General features: G+C 42.4%; 1 protein-coding gene across 1 annotated transcript in view; it reads left to right on the top strand.

Moving 5' to 3' along the window:
* The first annotated feature begins 697 nt into the window (after window positions 1-697).
* SCARA3 (scavenger receptor class A member 3) overlaps window positions 698-19,151 on the top strand; it is a 70,280-nt gene continuing 51,826 nt past the window's right edge. The window contains exon 1 of the mRNA XM_033935473.1: window positions 698-1,244. Within this exon, the coding sequence (XP_033791364.1) occupies window positions 1,238-1,244 (7 nt within the window). The 5' untranslated portion in view covers window positions 698-1,237. The remainder of the gene's footprint in view (window positions 1,245-19,151) is intronic.

Genomic DNA, 19,151 nt, shown 5'->3' with positions numbered 1-19,151 from the left:
ACTCTCAGCCTATACTCAAATAACTTGTATCCAAACTAAACTACTTATATTTAAACTACTGTTCTTAATTTGCTGTATAGTCCCTATATTTACACTGCTGCACAGTCTCGTATGTCCAAGTATTTAAATCTACTGTATAATCTTGTATGTCCAATTCACTCCATTGTGAATGTTTACTTGTAAACCGTTCTGAGCTACTGGGAGGACAGGATAAAAATCTAAATAAATAAATAAAATAAATAAATTATAGTCAATAAGCAGCTAATTTAACAAGTCACACAGGGTATCTGGCATCATCAAACCGGTGCAAACTGGTTTATAGAATTAAGGGGAATATGCATTGTTTTGCATCTAACACAAAGTAAGTGTAAAATTAATGGCACTTTAATTAAGGGGCCCCTTAATTTATTATGCTTCTTTTATCTGTATATTCATTGTTTCTCCCTCTTTACTATGAAAAAAATAAAGCCTTGTCCTTGAAATATTCACTCTGGTTCAAACACATCACCTGATATACATTAGCGAATTTGCAAACCTTGATTTACTAGGGAACTGTGTTGACTGCCGTGAACGGAGACCAGAGCAACTCCAGCTGCTTAAACAGTCGCCATCTCCCCATCCTAAAAAGCCAGATCTACAACCAGCACAAGCCCGCACATATGTTAGTAATTAATGTCAGCCAATGGGGGGGCTCTTCCATCCTACAGCACATATTTCCCTGTGTCATATTTCTCTTAGCTCGCAAGGAAAAGTGGCCAGTGTTTGCAGCCTGATCCCTGAACTGAGACCGTGTCCGAAGCAAAGGCAGTGAGGACATAGATTGCGCCAGTACCTCCCCCACTTCTGTTTACAAATATCAAGGAAGATTACTTCGGCTCTATAATGAAGGGAAGAAAGGAGTTTGAAGACAGTTGGATGGTTAGTACTTGGAAGGAGAAAAAGTGAAATAACGGTGAGCTAAGTCAGAGAGCAGAGAGAGAACGCCACTTCTGGAACTCATATGGGAAAGAGTACCTGGTTCTCTATAACCACTCAGCTCCCACCCTTCATCTCCCATTTATTTTGTTTTTGGAAAATGCTTAAGTGTGATAACAACCATAGGATACCCGCAAGCATTGCTTTGCTGGAAGAAACAAATATCTAATCAAAATCCTGCTTTTAAATGTAATTTAAAAAAAAAAATCTGCATGTTTTGGAGACACAGCAATTTCAAACCTCCCCCAAAGTATACGGAACAATGAAAGGTAAGTCGTTATTTTTAAATCTTTTTAACAATACTGCTTTTATGATGCTTTTACTTTTGTTTTTACAGCTAGTGGAAGATGGAACTGTCACAGACTGCTAAGGAACAAAAGTCTTATTAAAAGTGTTTAGAGTGCTTCTCAGTCTTTTTGTGGCTGTGACCCTGTCGCAGTGGCTAAAAGAAGTTACATGACCCTTTGGAGGTGCAAAATAATGAAGCACATAGGGAGATTGGTCCTGACCCCACAGTCCGAGAAGCTCTGGTTTAGCAGCATTAGACGATAAAACTGATTGCAGCAGCTTCTTTCTTATCTCAAATGGAATAACTGAAGTATAGATTTGACTGAGGACCAAACTCAGAAGGGAGAAGGGCACAAATAAGCAGCAGGGCTCTTTGAAACAGATGTTGCCTTGCCTGTTGTATCCCAAAAGAGTCCTCTGTGTTCCCAGATGCCTCTTTTGATCTCCTTATCAGTACAAAGGTTGGCTGCATAACAGGGTGCTCACAGCAGTATGGTCTGAAGCCTGGATCCTCCCCCCCCCCATTATTTTCCCTGTCAGTTCATTCAGCCTAGGGCATTAAAGTCAGTTGTTCATTTGTCACAGGGCCATGTGTGCTTAGCTATGTTATAATCCAACAAACAACCATTTTTGAACTGATCAGCCACTCAAACAAATCTCCTGAACACTGACCTCACATACTGCATGTGATACACCTTCTCTCTGCACATTTCATGCCATGTTTATGCTCTATGCTAGTCAAATTATGAATTTAGGGCAATGCAGAGAAGTAGGCTCGAGTTATGGTCTGCCTCCTTCCCATATCACTAGCAGATCATTTCCTGAGCTTGGAATCTTGTGTTCTGTTGTTAAGAGGGCAATTTGATGACAGGGCATTTGGTAGGACCCTATTTTATAAAGGAATGTAGGCACTTAGACCCCATTTCTATAAACAGTGTCTACAGCAAAGGTGTCAAGAAGCTTGGCATAAACCACATAGAAACATGATGGCAGATAAAGGGCCCATCCATTCTGCCCATCTGCAACATCCACTATCTCCTTTCCCTAAGAGATCCCATAAGAATATAAGAATAACCTTACTGGGTCAGACCATCAAGTCCAGTAGCCCATTCTCACGGTGGCCAATCCAGGTCACTAGTACCTAGCCAAAACCCAAGGAGTAGCCTGATTCATGCTACCGATCCAGGGTAAACAGTGGCTTCCCCCATGTCTTCTCAATAACAGACTATGGACTTTTCTTCCAGGAAACTGTCTAAACCTTTCTTAAAACCAACTATGCTATCCACTCTTACCACAACCTCTGACAATGCGTTCCAGAGCTTAACTATTCTCTGAGTGAAAAAATATTTACCTCTATTGGTTTTAAAAATACAGTGGTACCTCGGTTTACAAGTGCACCAGTTTGCGAGTGTTTTGCAAGACGAGCAAAACATTTGCAAACTTGGTGCCTCGTAAACCGAGCTTGCCTTGCTGTACGAGCGCCCCCCCCCCGGCGATCCGGTATCCTCCCCAGCGATCCGGCATCCCCCCCCCCACTCGCATTGCCCCCCCCCTCCACCGCGATCCTACTTTCCCCCCTCCCGAGCAGTCAATGACACCCTTTACCCGACTTGGCACCAGTGCCGGTGCCCGAAGATCCTCCCTCTTCTGGAGCGGCCTGGGCTGGGCGGTGTGTTGGAGATCCTCCTTCTTCTGGGCTGGGCTGGGATGGACTAGCTTTGAGCATTTGCGCATGCTCAAAGTCTTCTGGTCTCGCTCTCAATCTCGGAGAGAGCGAGACCAGAAGGCTTTGAGCATGCGTAAATGCTCAAAGCCAGTCCAGCCCAGCCCAGCCCAGAAGAAGGAGGATCTCCGACGCACCGCCCAGCCGCGCCAGAAGAGGGAGGATCTTCGGGCACCGGCACTGGTGCCAAGTCGGGTAAAGGGTGTCATTGACTGCTCGGGAGGGGGGAAAGTAGGATCGCGGTGGAGGGGGGGGACAACGCGAGCGGGGGGGATGCCGGTTCACGGGGGGGGGGGAAGCTGGATCACGGGGAGGGGTTTGGAACAGCGTCGGATTCCTCAAGGGGGAGGAAGAATGGAGCAGCGCTGGTAGCCTCGTGGAGGGGGTGGGGGGGGGGGGGGAGGTGGAACCAATCAAAGCAGTTTCCTTTACTTCCTATGGGGAAACTTGCTTTGATATACGAGCAATTTGGTTTACGAGCATGCTTCTGGAACAAATTATGCTCGTAAACCAAGGTTCCACTGTATCTCCCTATAACTTCATTGAGTGTCCCCTAGTCTTTGTCATTTTTGATGGAGTAAAAATACCCACTTATACCCATTCTATACCACTCAGGATTTTGTAGACTTCAAATATACTTCTCCTCAGCTGTTTCTTTTCCCAGCTGAAGAGCCCTAACCTTTAGCTTTAGCTAGATTGTGAGCCAATTGGACAGTTAGGGAAGTTTCCAAGCACCTTTTATTGTTTGTGAACCGTTGTGAACTTCAAAGAGGTATTGGCGGTATACAAATAAAAAATTGTATTGTAATGTATTTAGTCTTTCGTCATACGAGAGGAGTTCCTTCTCCTTTATCATCTTAGTCGCTCTTCTCTGAAACCTTTTCTAGTTCTGCTATATCTTTCATGATATATGGCAAACAGAATTGAACACAATACTCAAAGTAAAGTCGCATCATGGAGCAATACAGGGGCATTATAAGTGTGGTTTTACCTTCCCTTTTCTAATAATTCCTCTTGTTTGCTTTTTATTAGCCGTCACCACACATTGGGTTAGAAGGTTTCAGCATATTCTCTACAATGATACCAGGATCTTTTTCTTGGGCACTGACCCCCAAGATGGACCCTGGTAATTATATGGGTTATTCTTCCCAGTGTGCATCATTTTGCATTTGTCTACATGTGTAAGAGGCTGCCAAAGCTTCATTTGGGTGTTCAGTACCTCGGGCTGACAAAAATATACCAAGAGTGGCAAACAAAGGAAACCGGAGATGTCAAAGATGAAGGAAACGTATTTACTGAAGGAAACACTGTATGCTATTCTTTTTTATCCCTAGTGATTGTAGTTTATGCTTGTAAACTGTTTTAATATACCAATGATGGTATATTAATGTTAGGAGACACGCTTACTGTGTGATATTTAGGGGCAGATTCTCAAAACTAAAATGTGCCTTTAACATGCTCGCTAAACTGGTTCCAGCCAGTTTAGTGTGCAGGTGTTTTAGCAGTGGATTATTAAAACGGCTTACCGTGGTCTTTTCTGAGTTGTCTAGCGGTCTCCGATACTGCCTTGTAAATGTGGGACAACAAGGTCATTAATATTAAAATGAACACTCTGAGCGATTCTCTATAATCGCCAAGTGATTGCCTAACCTTGTTGTGCCACATTTGTGACCAAAATTTGTCGACTGGTTTGAGCTGTTATTGCCTTACCTTCTGATCAGTTCCTGAGTGCTGATTGGCTCAGGCACTAACAAGAAAGTAAGGCTTGACAGCTCAGACTTGTCAGAAAATTTTCCTCTATCAAGCAATCCCTGGATACTCCCGCCCTCCCCCCCTCCCCACCTCCCAGCAGCGAAAGAGATGCCCACTTCTTTCCGTCGCCATGCAACGTCCCCCCCAACACACTCAGGCAGCAGGAAAGACGCCCACTTCCTCCCACCACCAAGCAATGCTCTCCCCAACACCCCCTTGGCAGCGGGAGAGATGCCCACCCCCTCTGACCCCCCCCCCCCCCCCACACACACACCTCCCTTTCTCACTTATCTTGTTTATGATGGCTAACCGGAGGAATGCCTACTCACTCCAGCCAGCAGGCCCACTTCTTCAAAATGGTGGGCCTTTCCATCCCCGATGCATCCTGTGATGCGCCGGGGAGGTGCCAAAGGCTCTGATTGGCCCAGGTTGCTTAAGGCCCTTCCTATGTGAGGGTACAACAAAGGGTTATTCATGATCTTCATGCCCTCCATTCTTCAGGTCTGAATACAGAAATTGATTGCAATGTTTTTCTCTGATTGAACTTCAAAATACATTCTCTGGCATTTTCTCATTTTATGGTACTGCATCCAAAACAATATTATATCACTCACCTGTTTGTATTTTTTGTTTCTTAATGGTTTATAAAAGTGTCTTTTCAGTACAATATTTTTGTATTCTACCTCCTTTTTTTAACAATTGTTTGAATACAATTTCATATCATGTGTTTAGGCTATTCTATTTGGAGTATTAACAAATCATAATGTCTACCGTTTGATTTGAATGTCTTTGCCTCAATATGATATTTTTCTTTATACCTTTTTCATTATTTTTATTTAAACCTTCAGCCTACTCATATGCCACATCTCTCAATGTTCATTATACTTTATCGTTATTGATCAATACTGAGATACTCTATGATTAGGTTGTCGTTTTTCTTTATTTCACCTAATACATCGAATGTTTTATGTCAGATCAATGTGTCCCATTCACTTCATTACTTTTCTTGTTTTATTAGCCTTCTACTGCAACTCCACATTTACATTGCACGGGACTAGCTCTCTCCAAGCCATGCCCCAGAGCACTGATGTCTGCCACATAGCCGGTGATTGGTATGGCCGAATGCTTACAGCGTTCTCTATTTTTAGCACTTATCTTTTTGAAGGTGCTTCCTCTTAAATTGTTAATCAGCAGAGAACACATTTTGCAGTGATGGACCGTGTATGGTTTTTATTTCTTTGTATGAAAGTAGTGTACTTTCCTATATTTAATGGTGTTCATTTTCAATTTATGTTTTCCTTTTTTGATGTATTTTATTGTAAACTGCCTTGAATTGTGCTGCAACTAAGGCGGTATATCAAATTTTAATAAACGATAAACAATACGGTTTACGCACAGCATTTCCACAAGTACGAGACGCTGACACAGTAAGTTTGATCACTTTCAGCGTTTCTTATTTTTTAGTTTTTAAAGTAGCAATGTATTTGATTATTCTTTTCTCATTCAACCAAATTACATGCTTCAAATATTCTTGTTTGCTTATTGATATGTAAGTACCCGTGTGGCTTTATGCTTGGGTTAATGTCAGTGGTTTATGCCTGACCACTTTTTTAACTGTGTTTTTCTTTCCTAAAGCTTCGACAGTACTATACACGCACATACATAAGGTACATTGTTTACCTGCCTTTACTATATTCACACAAATTTTCTATTAATTACATTACATTAGTGACTTTTATTCCGCCATTACCTTGCGTTTCAAGGTGGATTGCATAAGAGGTTATTTGGACAATTCCAGAAGAGTTACATAGTTGAACGGGTTACTTTGGGGGATTGAAATGCTTCCTGTGGAGTTACGTTTTCTTGATTTGATTTCTTGAATAGCAGGGTTTTTATTTCTTTTCTGAAAGTTTTGTAGTCTGATGTTGTGATCAGTAGATTGGATAGTTGGTAGTAAAGTTTCACTGTCTGCATGGCCAGTAGGCCATTGTACATTTTTTTGAGTTTGATGCCTCTGATTGGGGGATAAGTGAATGGTGTCTGGGTTATCCTTAGCCTGGTTGTAGCAGATTGAATAAGGCGGTTGTTCAAGTAGGTTGGGCTGTCTCCATTCATTGCTTTAAATAGTAGACAGTAGAATTTGAATTGTATTCTTGCTTGTAATGGGAGCCAGTGTGAGTCGATGTATACGACGGTGATATAGTCATATTTCTTCAGCGAATAGATCAGTCTCAGTGCTGTGTTTTGTACTGTTTGTAGTTGTTTTATCATGATTGCAGGGCAGGGGAGATAGAGGATGTTGCAGTAGTCTAGAAGTCCTAGGACTAGGGATTGGACCACAAGCTGGAATTGTTTTCTGTCAAAGAATTTTCGGATTTGTCTTAAGTTTTGCATGACCGTGAATGATTTCTTTATTGTTTTGTTGATTTGTGGTTGCATGGTACAGCTTCTATCTATCATGACTCCCAGAAGTCTTAGGGTGGGTTGAATGGGGTATGTGATTGAGTTTATTACTAAGTTTGTTATGGTTGGGGGGTTTATTTTTTCAAGAAGTATAAATTTTGTTTTGTCTAGGTTCAGTTTTAGTTTGTGTTCTTTCATCCATGTAGCCACTGTTTCTAGTGTTCTTATTATTTATTATTTCTTTATTGAATTTTCACATAATTCACAAGATATCCTTGCACAAGAAAAACAGATGAAACAACCCTATAATGTGTCAAAAGTCCAAAGATAATAAGATAAACTTTCTTAGACCACTATAAATGAATAGGAAGGATCCGAAAAATAGTGAAGAGAAACTAATATCAATAAAAATCGTAAGATAAAAGGAAAAGGCTTAACAGAGATTCCCGTTACATAGTATGTGTTCCAGACATTAAAAACTAACAATACCCAACTTCTCCATATCAAGAAATGCTCGAAAGTGTTCAGGCACAAAGAAAACATATTTAACTCCAAGGTACTTTAATAAACATTTACATGGGTAGGCTAAAAGAAAAGTTGCCCCAAGTGTCAGAGTTTCAGATCTCATCATCAGGAAAAGTTTTCGCCTCTCTTGTGTTTGCCTCGTGATATCTGGGTAGACCCAGACTCTTTTCCCCAGAAATAGAGATTGAGAATTCTGATAATATATTCGTAGGAAAGAATTTGCGTCTTGCTCAAAAACAAAGGAAATTAGTAAAGTAGCTCGCTTTGTGGTCTCTGAAACAGAAGTTTCAAATATTTCAGTGAGATTCAGTAAATCCGTAGCTCCAGCGCCTTGAACAGGGGCGGCCCCTATTTCCTTCTTTGGGAGGATATAGTATATACGGTTAATTGGTGGAATTAAGTCTGAGGAATACTTCAAAATTTCCATAAGATATTTTTTAAACATTTCTATAAGGGACGTTCCCACTGATCTTGGAAAATTGAGAATACGCATATTCAATCTTCTATTGCAATTTTCCAGTTGCTCCATTTTCCTATTTAGATTAGTTTTGTCCTTAACCATTTCTGTGGATAGAATCTGTAGGACAGTCACATTATTCTTAACCTGGTTAAGTTCTGCATTAAAATGTTCTATTTCTAGTGTTCTATGTAGTTTGTCTGTCATGGAGTGTGTTGGTTGATTAAAAGGGAGGAGGATGGTGATGTCGTCTGCATAGCTATAAGAAGTTCGACAAGGTTCCACATGAATGACTACTTCAGAAAATTGCGAGCAATGGAATCGAGGGTCAAATACTCACATGGTGACTGCCCAAAAATTACAAAGTGGCTGGAGCATAGGAAACAGAGAGTGGGAGTAAATGAACAATACTCGGACTAGAAGAGCCTCACTAGTGGGGTGCCGCAGGGCTCGGTGCTTGGACCTGCTCTTCAACATCTTTATAAAAGACCTGGACATTGGTACGCCGATTGAGGTGATTAAATTTGCGGACGATACGAAGTTATTCAGAGTAGTGAAGGCATAGGGTGATTGCAAAGATCTGCAACGTGACATAATCAAGCTAGAGAAATGGGCATTGACATGGCATATGAGGTTCAACGTGGATAAGTGTAAAGTGATGCATGTCAGTAACAAAAATCTCATGCACGAATTCAGGATGTCCAGGGCGGTACTTGGAGAGACCTCCCAGGAAAGAGTTTTGGTAGTTCTGATCAACAAGTCAATGAAGCCGTCCGCGCAATGTGCAGCAGCGGTGAAAAAAGCGAACAGAATGCTAGGAATAATTAAGAAGGGGGATCACGAACAGATTGGAGAAGGTTATCATGCCGCTGTACCGGACCATGGTGCGCCATCACCTGGAGTACTGTGTCCAGCAATGGTCACCATACATGAAAAAGGACACGGTACTACTCGAAAGGGTCCAGAGAAGAGCGACTAAAATGGTTAAGGGGCTGGAGTGGTTGCCGTACAGTGAAAGATTGGAGAATCTGGGCCTCTTCTCCCTTGAAAAGAGGAGACTGAGAGGGGACATGATCGAAACATTAAAAATACTGAAGGGAATAGACTTAGCAGATAAAGACAGATTGTTCACCCTCTCCAAGGTAGGGAGAACAAGAGGGCACTCTCTAAAGTTGAAAGGGGATAGATTCGGTAAAAACATAAGGAAGTTCTTCTTCACCCAGAGAGTGGTAGAAAACTGGAACGCTCTTCCGGAGTCTGTTATAGGGGAAAACACCCTCCAGGGATTCAAGACAAAGTTGGACAAGTTCCTGCTAAACTTGAACATATGCAGGTGAGGCTAGACTCATTTAGCGCACTGGTCTTTGACCTGGAAGCCACCGTGTGAGCTCACGGTCAGCATTTTCTGTCATTCCACACTGTCCTTCACTCAGATCTCTTATGTTTTTTTTATTATGTTTTATGCATCTTGTCTTCTTTTTATTTATCATTCTTTATTTATTTATTTATTATCTTTTATGGTTTTATTTAAAGTACAGTGGTGCCTCACACAACGAACTTAATCCGTTCCAGGAGCAAGTTTATTATGTGAAACGTTCGTTGTGTGAAACGCGTTTTCCCATAAGAATACATGTAAAACAAAATAATTCGTTCTGCAGCCCTGTTTTCCCATAAGAATACATGTAAAAGAAAATAATTCGTTCTGCAGCCCTACATTTCCCTCCCTCCACCTCACCTTATATGCAGAGTTTGCCAGCTTTCTTTTTCACCCAGCCGCACGCTTTCAAAAAGCTGTGCACGCGCAGCTGCTGAAGTTGATCAATGTTCTCTTCTCCTGCAACTTCCGGTTTCCGGTTGCGTCAGAGGAGAAGATTGAACAACAGAGCATGCGCGCATGTGCTGCTCTTTGAAAGTGTGTGGCTGGCCGAAAAAGAAAGCCGGAAAACTCGGCATCTAAGGTAAGGTGGAGGGAGATGATGGAACACTGCATTCAGACAGGAGGGTGCTGCTGTTCCCGGCTTCGGCGAAAGTAGTTCCGCCCCCCCCCCCGGGCCCCTCGGACGACTTCGTTGTGTGAAACGAAGTTCGTTATAGGGAGCAAGACAAAAAGTTCGTTATGCGCAGCGTTCGCTGTGCGAGGCGTCCGTTATGCGAGGCACCACTGTACTAATTTTTAAGCCCTTTACATTAACAGGTGCTAGAATAGATGTGTAGACTTAGGCATTTCTTTCTTTCTGTCTGTCTGTCTTTCTTTCTGTCTCTCTCCCTGGCCCCCTGTGTGTCTGTCTTTTTTTCTTTCTATCTCTCTCCCTGCCGCCTGCCTGACTTTCTTTCTGTCTCTCCCCAGTCCAGCAGCATCCTTTCCCTGCTCCCCCTGTCCAGCAGTAGCCCTTCTCCCTTCCTTTTACCTCCCCCCTGTCCAGCAGCACCCCTTCCCTGCTCCCCCTGTCCAGCAGTAGCCCTTCTCCCTTCTTTTTACCTTCCCCCTGTCCAGCAGCACTGGTCCATGGGCCGGCCTAGAAAATGCCCCACGGCCGCACAGCTCTGTGGGAATGACAGAGTGGGGCCAGGCGTCAGCGACGGAGGAGGAGGCCGAGAAGCAGTAACACCGAATCCAACACTGCCATCTTTCCTCTCGGGGCAGGAACATTGCAGTAATGCTGAATCTGACACTGCCATCTTTCCTCTCAGGGCAAGAACGTTGCTGGGGAAACCGCCGCATGCGTCACAAACCTCTGCAGGCTCCTACTGTGCATGCAGTGGCATGGAGCCAGGGATCACAGATCACTAATCACAGCTGCACGGAGATTGAAGTGCACATGCGTGCTAAGGGTTTTATTATAGCGGATATATAGTTTTAGTTGCTTTTATCATATGTTTTATTTTTGATATGTATGATTATTAATATATATGATTTCTTTTTGGTTCATATGACTGTTTGATTGATATATTGTTTCTATGATATATATATTTATATATATATATATATATATAATATGTAGGCAGCGGAACGCTGCTTTGTTTGGGGGGTCCCAGGAGCTCTGCCCTGGCACATATCCTCTAAACAGCTCCCGAGTCCCCCACCCACCTCCTCCTGGCGCTTTAGTTAAATCTTCAGCAACCGATACACAGCATCCATGAGCAGGCCTGCCCCTGGAAGTAGAATGAAGGGTTCCGGGGCAGGCCTGTTGTCTGATGCTGCACAGCGGCTGTGCGGTGACTGCCCAAAAATTTAAGCAATACCACCAAGAGAAGGGTAGGTGGGTGGACCAAAAAAAAAGTGACTGAGAATTTTTGGGGAGGCCATGGCCCCTGTGGCCTCCCCCATTCTGACACCTATGTATACAGTATATATATATATATATAGTGACAGGCAGGACCCTGTCTCATCCAGAGACTCTGCTGCTAACCCGCATTATGCCAAGCCAGTGCCTATTCTCAGAGAAAGAAAAAGCATTATAAAGTCTGACACGCAGGCAATAGGCACAGCAGAAAAGCAGATCAGAAGACCTAAGGCAGCAGCAGCTCAGGATTCTATAGTATTTCCCTATTATTCCTTGTTCCAACCTGCAGAAAAAAAATTCCCTTTAACCCTGCATTATTACAGCCTGATATAGACAGGGGAAGAATCAGGAGGGCTGATGTGCAGCAGGCAGAGCAGGACCCCCCAGAGATAAAATCTCTACAGTTGAGTGCAGGGGGGAGGAACAAGCCAAGCTGAACTCTCTGCAGTGCCTGCCATGAAACGCTGGGAAAATTTACAGACCAATTCCTCCACCACGTTAGACAAGGCAACTAGAAACCCCCAGGCAAGAAATCAATTCATTTCCTAGGGAAAAGTTAGCTTGGCAGGGGGAGAACTCTGAGACAAAGTTTACACAAGCTGGCTGGGAGAAACGTGGCTTCTCACAGAGTGGGGGAGGGGTACTACAAGATAGAGAAAGTACTGCTATGGAACTAAATGAGCAGGGTTTTTAATTAAATAACTTAGATTATGATATGGAATGTGGTTGTGGACCAGAGGAAGAGGTATTGGAAGATAGTATGGGTGAATAGAGCTGTGTAATTGTAAAACCTTCCTGTTTAAAATTACAAACAGTGATCCTGTGCTAGGAATCTAAAACGGAGGTTTCATTGATTGTTTAGGGACAGGAGTGTGCATGTGCTTTGGCACAGTGGGGGAAGGGAATCCCTGTATTACTGAAGCCTCAGCCTGAGTTACCAGTATGGCTGCTTCAGACGCCCAGAGTTTGTCCCTGTCCTGAGTCACTAAACCATTGGGAACACGGGAGGTGTACAGGATCCCTATTCTGTAATTGGGTAGAGTATGTTCCCACATAGACTAGCCCTGAGTTAGGAAGAGAGGGCAGTGCTGTGTGACATTTTGCTCTGTGGAGCTGGGGCACCTGTGAGAGTGTCCATTGAAAGACATATTCTATATATATATATATATATATATATATATATATATATAAAAAGCAGTTGGAAGTTTGGCTAAGGGCAGGACAGTTGTCTAGAAGTGCCTGCAAGCCAAGGAAAGTGAATTTTTGTTGCCGGTTGAGGGGCTGTGGAACTGTGCTAAAATTGCAGCTTCTGGGACAAAGACTGGATGCAATAATTTTGCTTTATTTTGAGAGATATGATGAAAGCCTGAACTTGTGGGAAAGGTTGTATTTTTGGCTACAAAGACTGTTTGGGAGAGTGGTAGGGCTATTTTGGTTTTGCTTTCCCTGTATGAAGAAATACTGAGGAAAATAGAGTTTTCCTGTTTTGGAAAAAATATATAGGACTGGATCCAAGCGCTCATGGTGGGTGTTTGGGGCCTTGCTTACTTGCGGGTTATGGACCCTGCCACAATATATATATATATTCTTTTGTATGTGTATGCATATGTTTAAGATATGAGTGTTTGTTTTGCGAGGCTTCTTATTCAGTACTCCATTTTGATGAATGATTATTTATTTGTTTAAGTTTCCCCTGAAGAAGGCATTTGTTTAAATGCCGAAACTGGATTCCTAGTCCAACAGAATGCCACTTCAAAGGACTAATGTATTGAGCCAGCCTCCCACTTATGTTTGTTGAGATATCTTTAGAGACTAATTGTGACTGTTTGTATTGTCACTAATTGTTGAAATAAATTACCAGGATGTATTGACATCTTACTTGCCTTTCCTCTGCTGTTTTTGTATATTTCAAGGCAAGGATCCTTCTTTTTGTGTGTTTTCTTTATAGCCACTTTATAATCACTGATGGTATGTCAGACTGTTTAGCTGTAACATGCTCTTTACCTATACTGATTGCTTTCTGCCTAGAATTTTGTTATTAAGCAGATTATAAATGTCAAAATTAAATCATTGCATGCACTTTGCTGCTAGTTGGTATTCTATAAGAGGTTATTTATGGATATGTGTGGCCACTCATGCATAAATAAATCCCATTTAAAAAAAATTAAGTTTGCATCTAATTGGGGATTCCCCTTCTGCGATCAGATGAGCCAGCAGGGAGATGCAGCAGCGGCAGAATAAAAAGAAGGGTGTTTTTTAAAAGGCCTGACAGGAGGGATGGGGGAGAGGAGCTGTGCTAGTGATTGCACTTACTGGGACTACTCTGCATTAATAGCGTGCATATAACTTGCATACCACATGTACAGAGCATCACCAGGAAAACATAAATTGCTCACATCACAGTATTTTATACCATGGTTTCGGAACTTTGGGTATCAGGGCTTGAGTGGAGTGGAACAAGTAGATGTGAATCACTTGTTTACGCTTTCCAAAAATAGTAAGTCTAGGAGGCATGCAATGAAGCTACTAATTAGTAGATTTAAAACAAACCAGAGAAAATATTTCTTCCTTCAATGTGTAATTAAACTCTGGAATTCATTGCCAAAGGATGTGTTGAAAGCAAGTTGCTTAGCAGAGTTTACAGAAAGTTTGGATAATTTCTATAAGCCTTTTCTTAAGATGGACTTGGGGAAATCCACTGCTTCTTTCTAGGATAAGCAGCATAGACATCTGTTTTACTCTTTGGGATCTTGCCAGGTACTCAATGTGTTACACCTACATTTTCATGCCCACTGTTAGTGCTGCTAGATTTAGCAGCATACATTTAAGCAGACTCCACCGAATATCGTTGCTGTGGAGTTAAACTAACCCCATGCCCCTGGAACCTCTTGGCTCTTGATTTTACCCAGAGAACTCTTCTGAATATCAGCCTCTCAGAGACTGAGGGCTTATTCAATACAGAAATTATTCATAGGCACAGATTGCAAAGCAGTCTTCATCACATGTAGGAGCCCACAGCACTGGTTGGAGTAAAGTGCATGTGCTTAGATTTTAGATGAGCTTTTTGCAAATAACATACACCATTTATTTAGTCATATCTTATAGCCACACTTTTGGGAGCATAATCAAAACTTCTGTCTAAATTTCTGTATAGTCCACTCTCAACCTATACTCAAATAACTTGTATCTAAACTAAACTACTTATATTTAAACTACTGTTCTTAATTTGCTGTATAGTCCCTATATCTAAACTGCTGCACAGTCTTGTATGTCCAATTCACTCCATTGTGAATGTTTACTTGTAAACCGTTCTGAGCTACTGGGAGGACGGGATAAAAATCTAAATAAATAATAAATAAATAAAATATCCCAAAAAAGCACCTAAGTCAGCACTTGACTGTCCTAATCGCTGGGATGTTCAAGTGCCGATTTTCAAAACTGTTTTTCTGGATGTTTAGTGGGCTGTGGCGTAATGAGGGAGGGAGGGAGGAGCCTGAGGCAGTGGTACCCCCATCCTTTTCTCTGCCGCCCTGCTTCTTTGCCACTCCCCCACCGCATACGAACACCCCTTTTCTTCCCCCGTACCTCTTTAATTTCCCTGCATGAGCAGCGTCTCCAACTTGCTGCCCATGCCAGCCTCGGCTGTCCTTCTGATGTCACATCCTGGTCGTAGGACCAGGAAGTGACATTGGAGGGAGAGCCGAGGCCAGTGCAAACAGCAGGTGGGAGCTGCTGCTCATGAAGGCAAAGAGCTAGAGATACAAGGGGAATTGAAAGCGCACATGTGGCAGAGAGGGGTAGGAAGGAGCAGGGGGGATGGAGAGGAGGAGAGGTGTCAGCACCCCCACCATGATAGTACCCAGGGTGGTCTGCCACCTGCTCCCCTTACTAAGCCACTGCTAGTGGGACTTCTTAGCCACTGTGAGCCAGAGTTTAAAGGGACAAGTTAGGAAATGTGCTATGGGCGGGCTTAGGGGCGGCTTAAACTTGGATGTTTTGCGGTGATAAAGCGTCCACAAGGGGCAGCGTGAGTCTGAACCTCAACATTAGAGTGCCGAGGCTGTAGCTTTAACCACTGTACAGTACAGGAAGTTAGCTCACTCGTAAATATGCTAGATCTAATTGTAGTTTGGATACTTGCCCAACATGTGTTATGAAAGAGGCTAGAACTCCTATTTTATTTGAATTGACAGAATGGCTAAATAGCCAGCTGGGCAAGGGTGGTTTTCCTGAATACATGAGTTACACTGTTTTGACACTCATCTTCAAAAATCCAAAGGGCAGCTTGTAGGAAACCAACAACTACCAGCCAGTTGTTTCCATTCCACTTTTTATTAAAAATAATGGAAGGTTATGTTACTCAACTGTTAGATAGCTATTTGGATCAACATGATGTTTTGCATCTGTCTCAGTCTGGTTTTTGTAAGAACGTTAGTACCGAAACAGTAATAGGGTCTCTTATCACCCTAGGGAAATCCTTTTTGAGTTGGGATCAGAACTCCATAATAATTTAGTTTGATCTCTCATGTGCTTTTGATATTGTCGATGATAACCTTATGCTAACAGCGCTAAGTGAAATAGATATTCAGGGCAAGGTCTTGAATATGGTTTTCTGGTTTTTCTTTCTTCCTGAAGCTACAAAGCCAAGAAGGCAGAAATTCTTTCATCTCCTTGGCAGGTTCAACTCCTTGGCACAGCTTTACTTATAAGTTAGAGTTGAATTTGTTTTATTAGCGTCAAATCTAAGTTATTTAAATGCTCTGATTTGTGCTTATTAGATGCTTCTCAAGGATTATGTCTCCATTTTAGTATGCACTAGCTGATGCCACGGCGTTGCACGGTTATTTAATTATAGCAATAACACTGTAAATGGATTCAAATAAAGATACTTTATAGTGGTGAATGAATGCAAGTCTCACTGGAATTAGCAATTTCTTAAACTGAAAAGGAAGATCTGTTGGAATAAGTGGCATCCAAAAGTTTCAGTATTGATTTAAACAACTCAATATGTGGAAACTCATGTTGAAAAGAAACTCCATGGAGTTTTTTCCCGGTTTAGAATGGAACCTGTGTGCCTAGTTCAGCATATGTGAGTACTCATGTAATGTAATAACATTATGAACTGGGGTGCATGAAGGAAACAGTTACAAACACAGTTAGAACATACAAACTCTATATGTATGGTGTCTGTGGTAGAATAGAAAAGATGTCCCTATTGGTTATAGTGTCATATAAAGTGTTTTATAGTTGGAATTACTGTGAGAATGGCAGCTTTTTACATCCTTTCCATTGACATGAATGGGTGAAATAAGATTTTCTGTTTGTAGCTCCGCCCACGTGTGCAGGTGGGCCGCGAGACCCCCAGAACATATCACCCCAGGTAGTGAGGGATCTGCATACCAAGTTTCGTTCAAATCGGTCAAGCCGTTTTTGAATTACTGTGAGAATGGCAGCTTTTTACATTTTTTCCATTGACATGAATGGGTGAAATCTGATGTTCTGTTTGTAGCTCCGCCCACATGTACAGGTGGGCCGCGAGACCCCCAGAACATATCACCCCAGGTAGTTGGAATTACGGTGAGAATGACAGCTTTTTATATTTTTTCCATTGACATGAATGGGTGAAATCTGATTTTATGTTTGTAGCTCCGCCCATGTGTGCAGGTGGGCTGCGAGACCCCCAGAACATATCACCCCAGGTAGTGAGGGATCTGCATACCAAGTTTCGTTCAAATCGGTCAAGCCGTTTTTGATTTACTGTGAGAATGGCAGCTGTTTACATTTTTTCCATTGACATGAATGGGTGAAATCTGATTTTCTGTTTGTAGCTCCGCCCACGTGTGCAGATGGACCGCGAGACCCCCAGAACATATCACCCCAAGTAGTGAGGGATCTGCATAACAAGTTTCGTTCAAATCGGTCAAGCAGTTTTTAAAATACTGTGAGAATGGCAGCTTTTTACATTTTTCCATTGACATGAATGGGTGAAATCAGATGTTCTGTTTGTAGCTCCACCCACGTGTGCAGGTGGGCCGCGAGACCCCCAGAACATATCACCCCAGGTAGTTGGAATTACTGTGAGAATGGCAGCTTTTTACATTTTTTCCATTGACATGAATGGGTGAAATCTGATTTTATGTTTGTAGCTCCGCCCACGTGTGCAGGTGGGCCGCGAAACCCCAGAACATATCACCCCAGGTAGTGAGGGATCTGCATACCAAGTTTCGTTCAAATCGGTCAAGCAGTTTTTTAACTACTGTGAGAATGGCAGCTTTTTACATTTTTTCCATTGACATGAATGGGTGAAATCAGATGTTCTGTTTGTAGCTCCGCCCACGTGTGCAGGTGGGCCGCGAGACCCCCAGAACATATCACCCCAGGTAGTTGGAATTACTGTGAGAATGGCAGCTTTTTACATTTTTTCCATTGACATGAATGGGTGAAATCTGATTTTCTGTTTGTAGCTCCACCCACGTGTGCAGGTGGGCCGCGAAACCCCAGAACATATCACCCCAGGTAGTGAGGGATCTGCATACCAAGTTTCGTTCAAATCGGTCAAGCCGGTTTTGATTTACTGTGAGAATGGCAGCTGTTTACATTTTTTCCATTGACATTAATGGGTGAAATCTGATTTTCTGTTTGTAGCTCCGCCCACGTGTGCAGGTGGGCCGCGAGACCCCCAGAAAAAATCACGCCAGGTAGTGAGGGATCTGCATACCAAGTTTCGTTCAAATCGGTCAAGCCGTTTTTGAATTACTGTGAGAATGGCAGCTTTTTACATTTTTTCCATTGACATGAATGGGTGAAATCTGATTTTCTGTTTGTAGCTCCGCCCACGTGTGCAGGTGGGCTGCGAGACCCCCAGAACATATCACCCCAGGTAGTGAGGGATCTGCATACCAAGTTTCGTTCAAATCGGTCAAGCCGTTTTTTAATTACTGTGAGAATGGCAGCTTTTTACATTTTTTCCATTGACATGAATGGGTGAAATCTGATTTTATGTTTGTAACTCCGCCCACGTGTGCAGGTGGGCCGCGAGACCCCCAGAACATATCATCCCAGGTAGTGAGGGATCTGCATACCAAGTTTCGTTCAAATCGGTCAAGCTGTTTTTGCGTGATCGCGGCACATACACACATACATACACATATATATACCTCCGATTTTATATATATAGATTATATCTCTCTTATTTGAATTTCAGTGCTGTTAAGTATATTTTTGAACTTTTTCAAGGTAGTCTTATTAATAAGTTTCAAGTTACTGATTTTGACTTTACATCATTCATTGTAATGATGTTTATATTTGATCTTTTTATTACTGTTATGCTGTTAACAAAATTGTAAGTTTTATGTTGAATTATACCTGCTGTACACCGCCTTGGGTGAATCTCTTCATAAAGGCAGTTAATAAATCCTAATAAATAAATAAATCTATGTGAATGATATTACTGTGCTGTTCCCTGTCACTGAAGATTGGCTAACAACAGTGAGACCTCATTTAGAATATTATGTACAATTTTGGGGGACCGCACTTTCAAAAAGATATCAACAGGATGGAGTCAATTCAAAGAAAGGCAACTAAAATGGTTGATGGTCTACACATCATAAGGCCTATGGGGACAGACTTAAAGATCTCAATATGTATATTTAAGAGCACAGGTGTCAAAGTCAAGGCCCGCGGGCCAAATCCAGCCCGCCTGGTCGTTTTATGCGGCCCACGGTCCGATGCCCTCATTTTTACC

The sequence above is a fragment of the Geotrypetes seraphini genome, chromosome 3, assembly GCF_902459505.1.
Source record: "Geotrypetes seraphini chromosome 3, aGeoSer1.1, whole genome shotgun sequence".
Lineage (NCBI taxonomy): Eukaryota > Metazoa > Chordata > Amphibia > Gymnophiona > Dermophiidae > Geotrypetes > Geotrypetes seraphini.
This window is presented reverse-complemented; position numbering and strand designations above follow the sequence as displayed.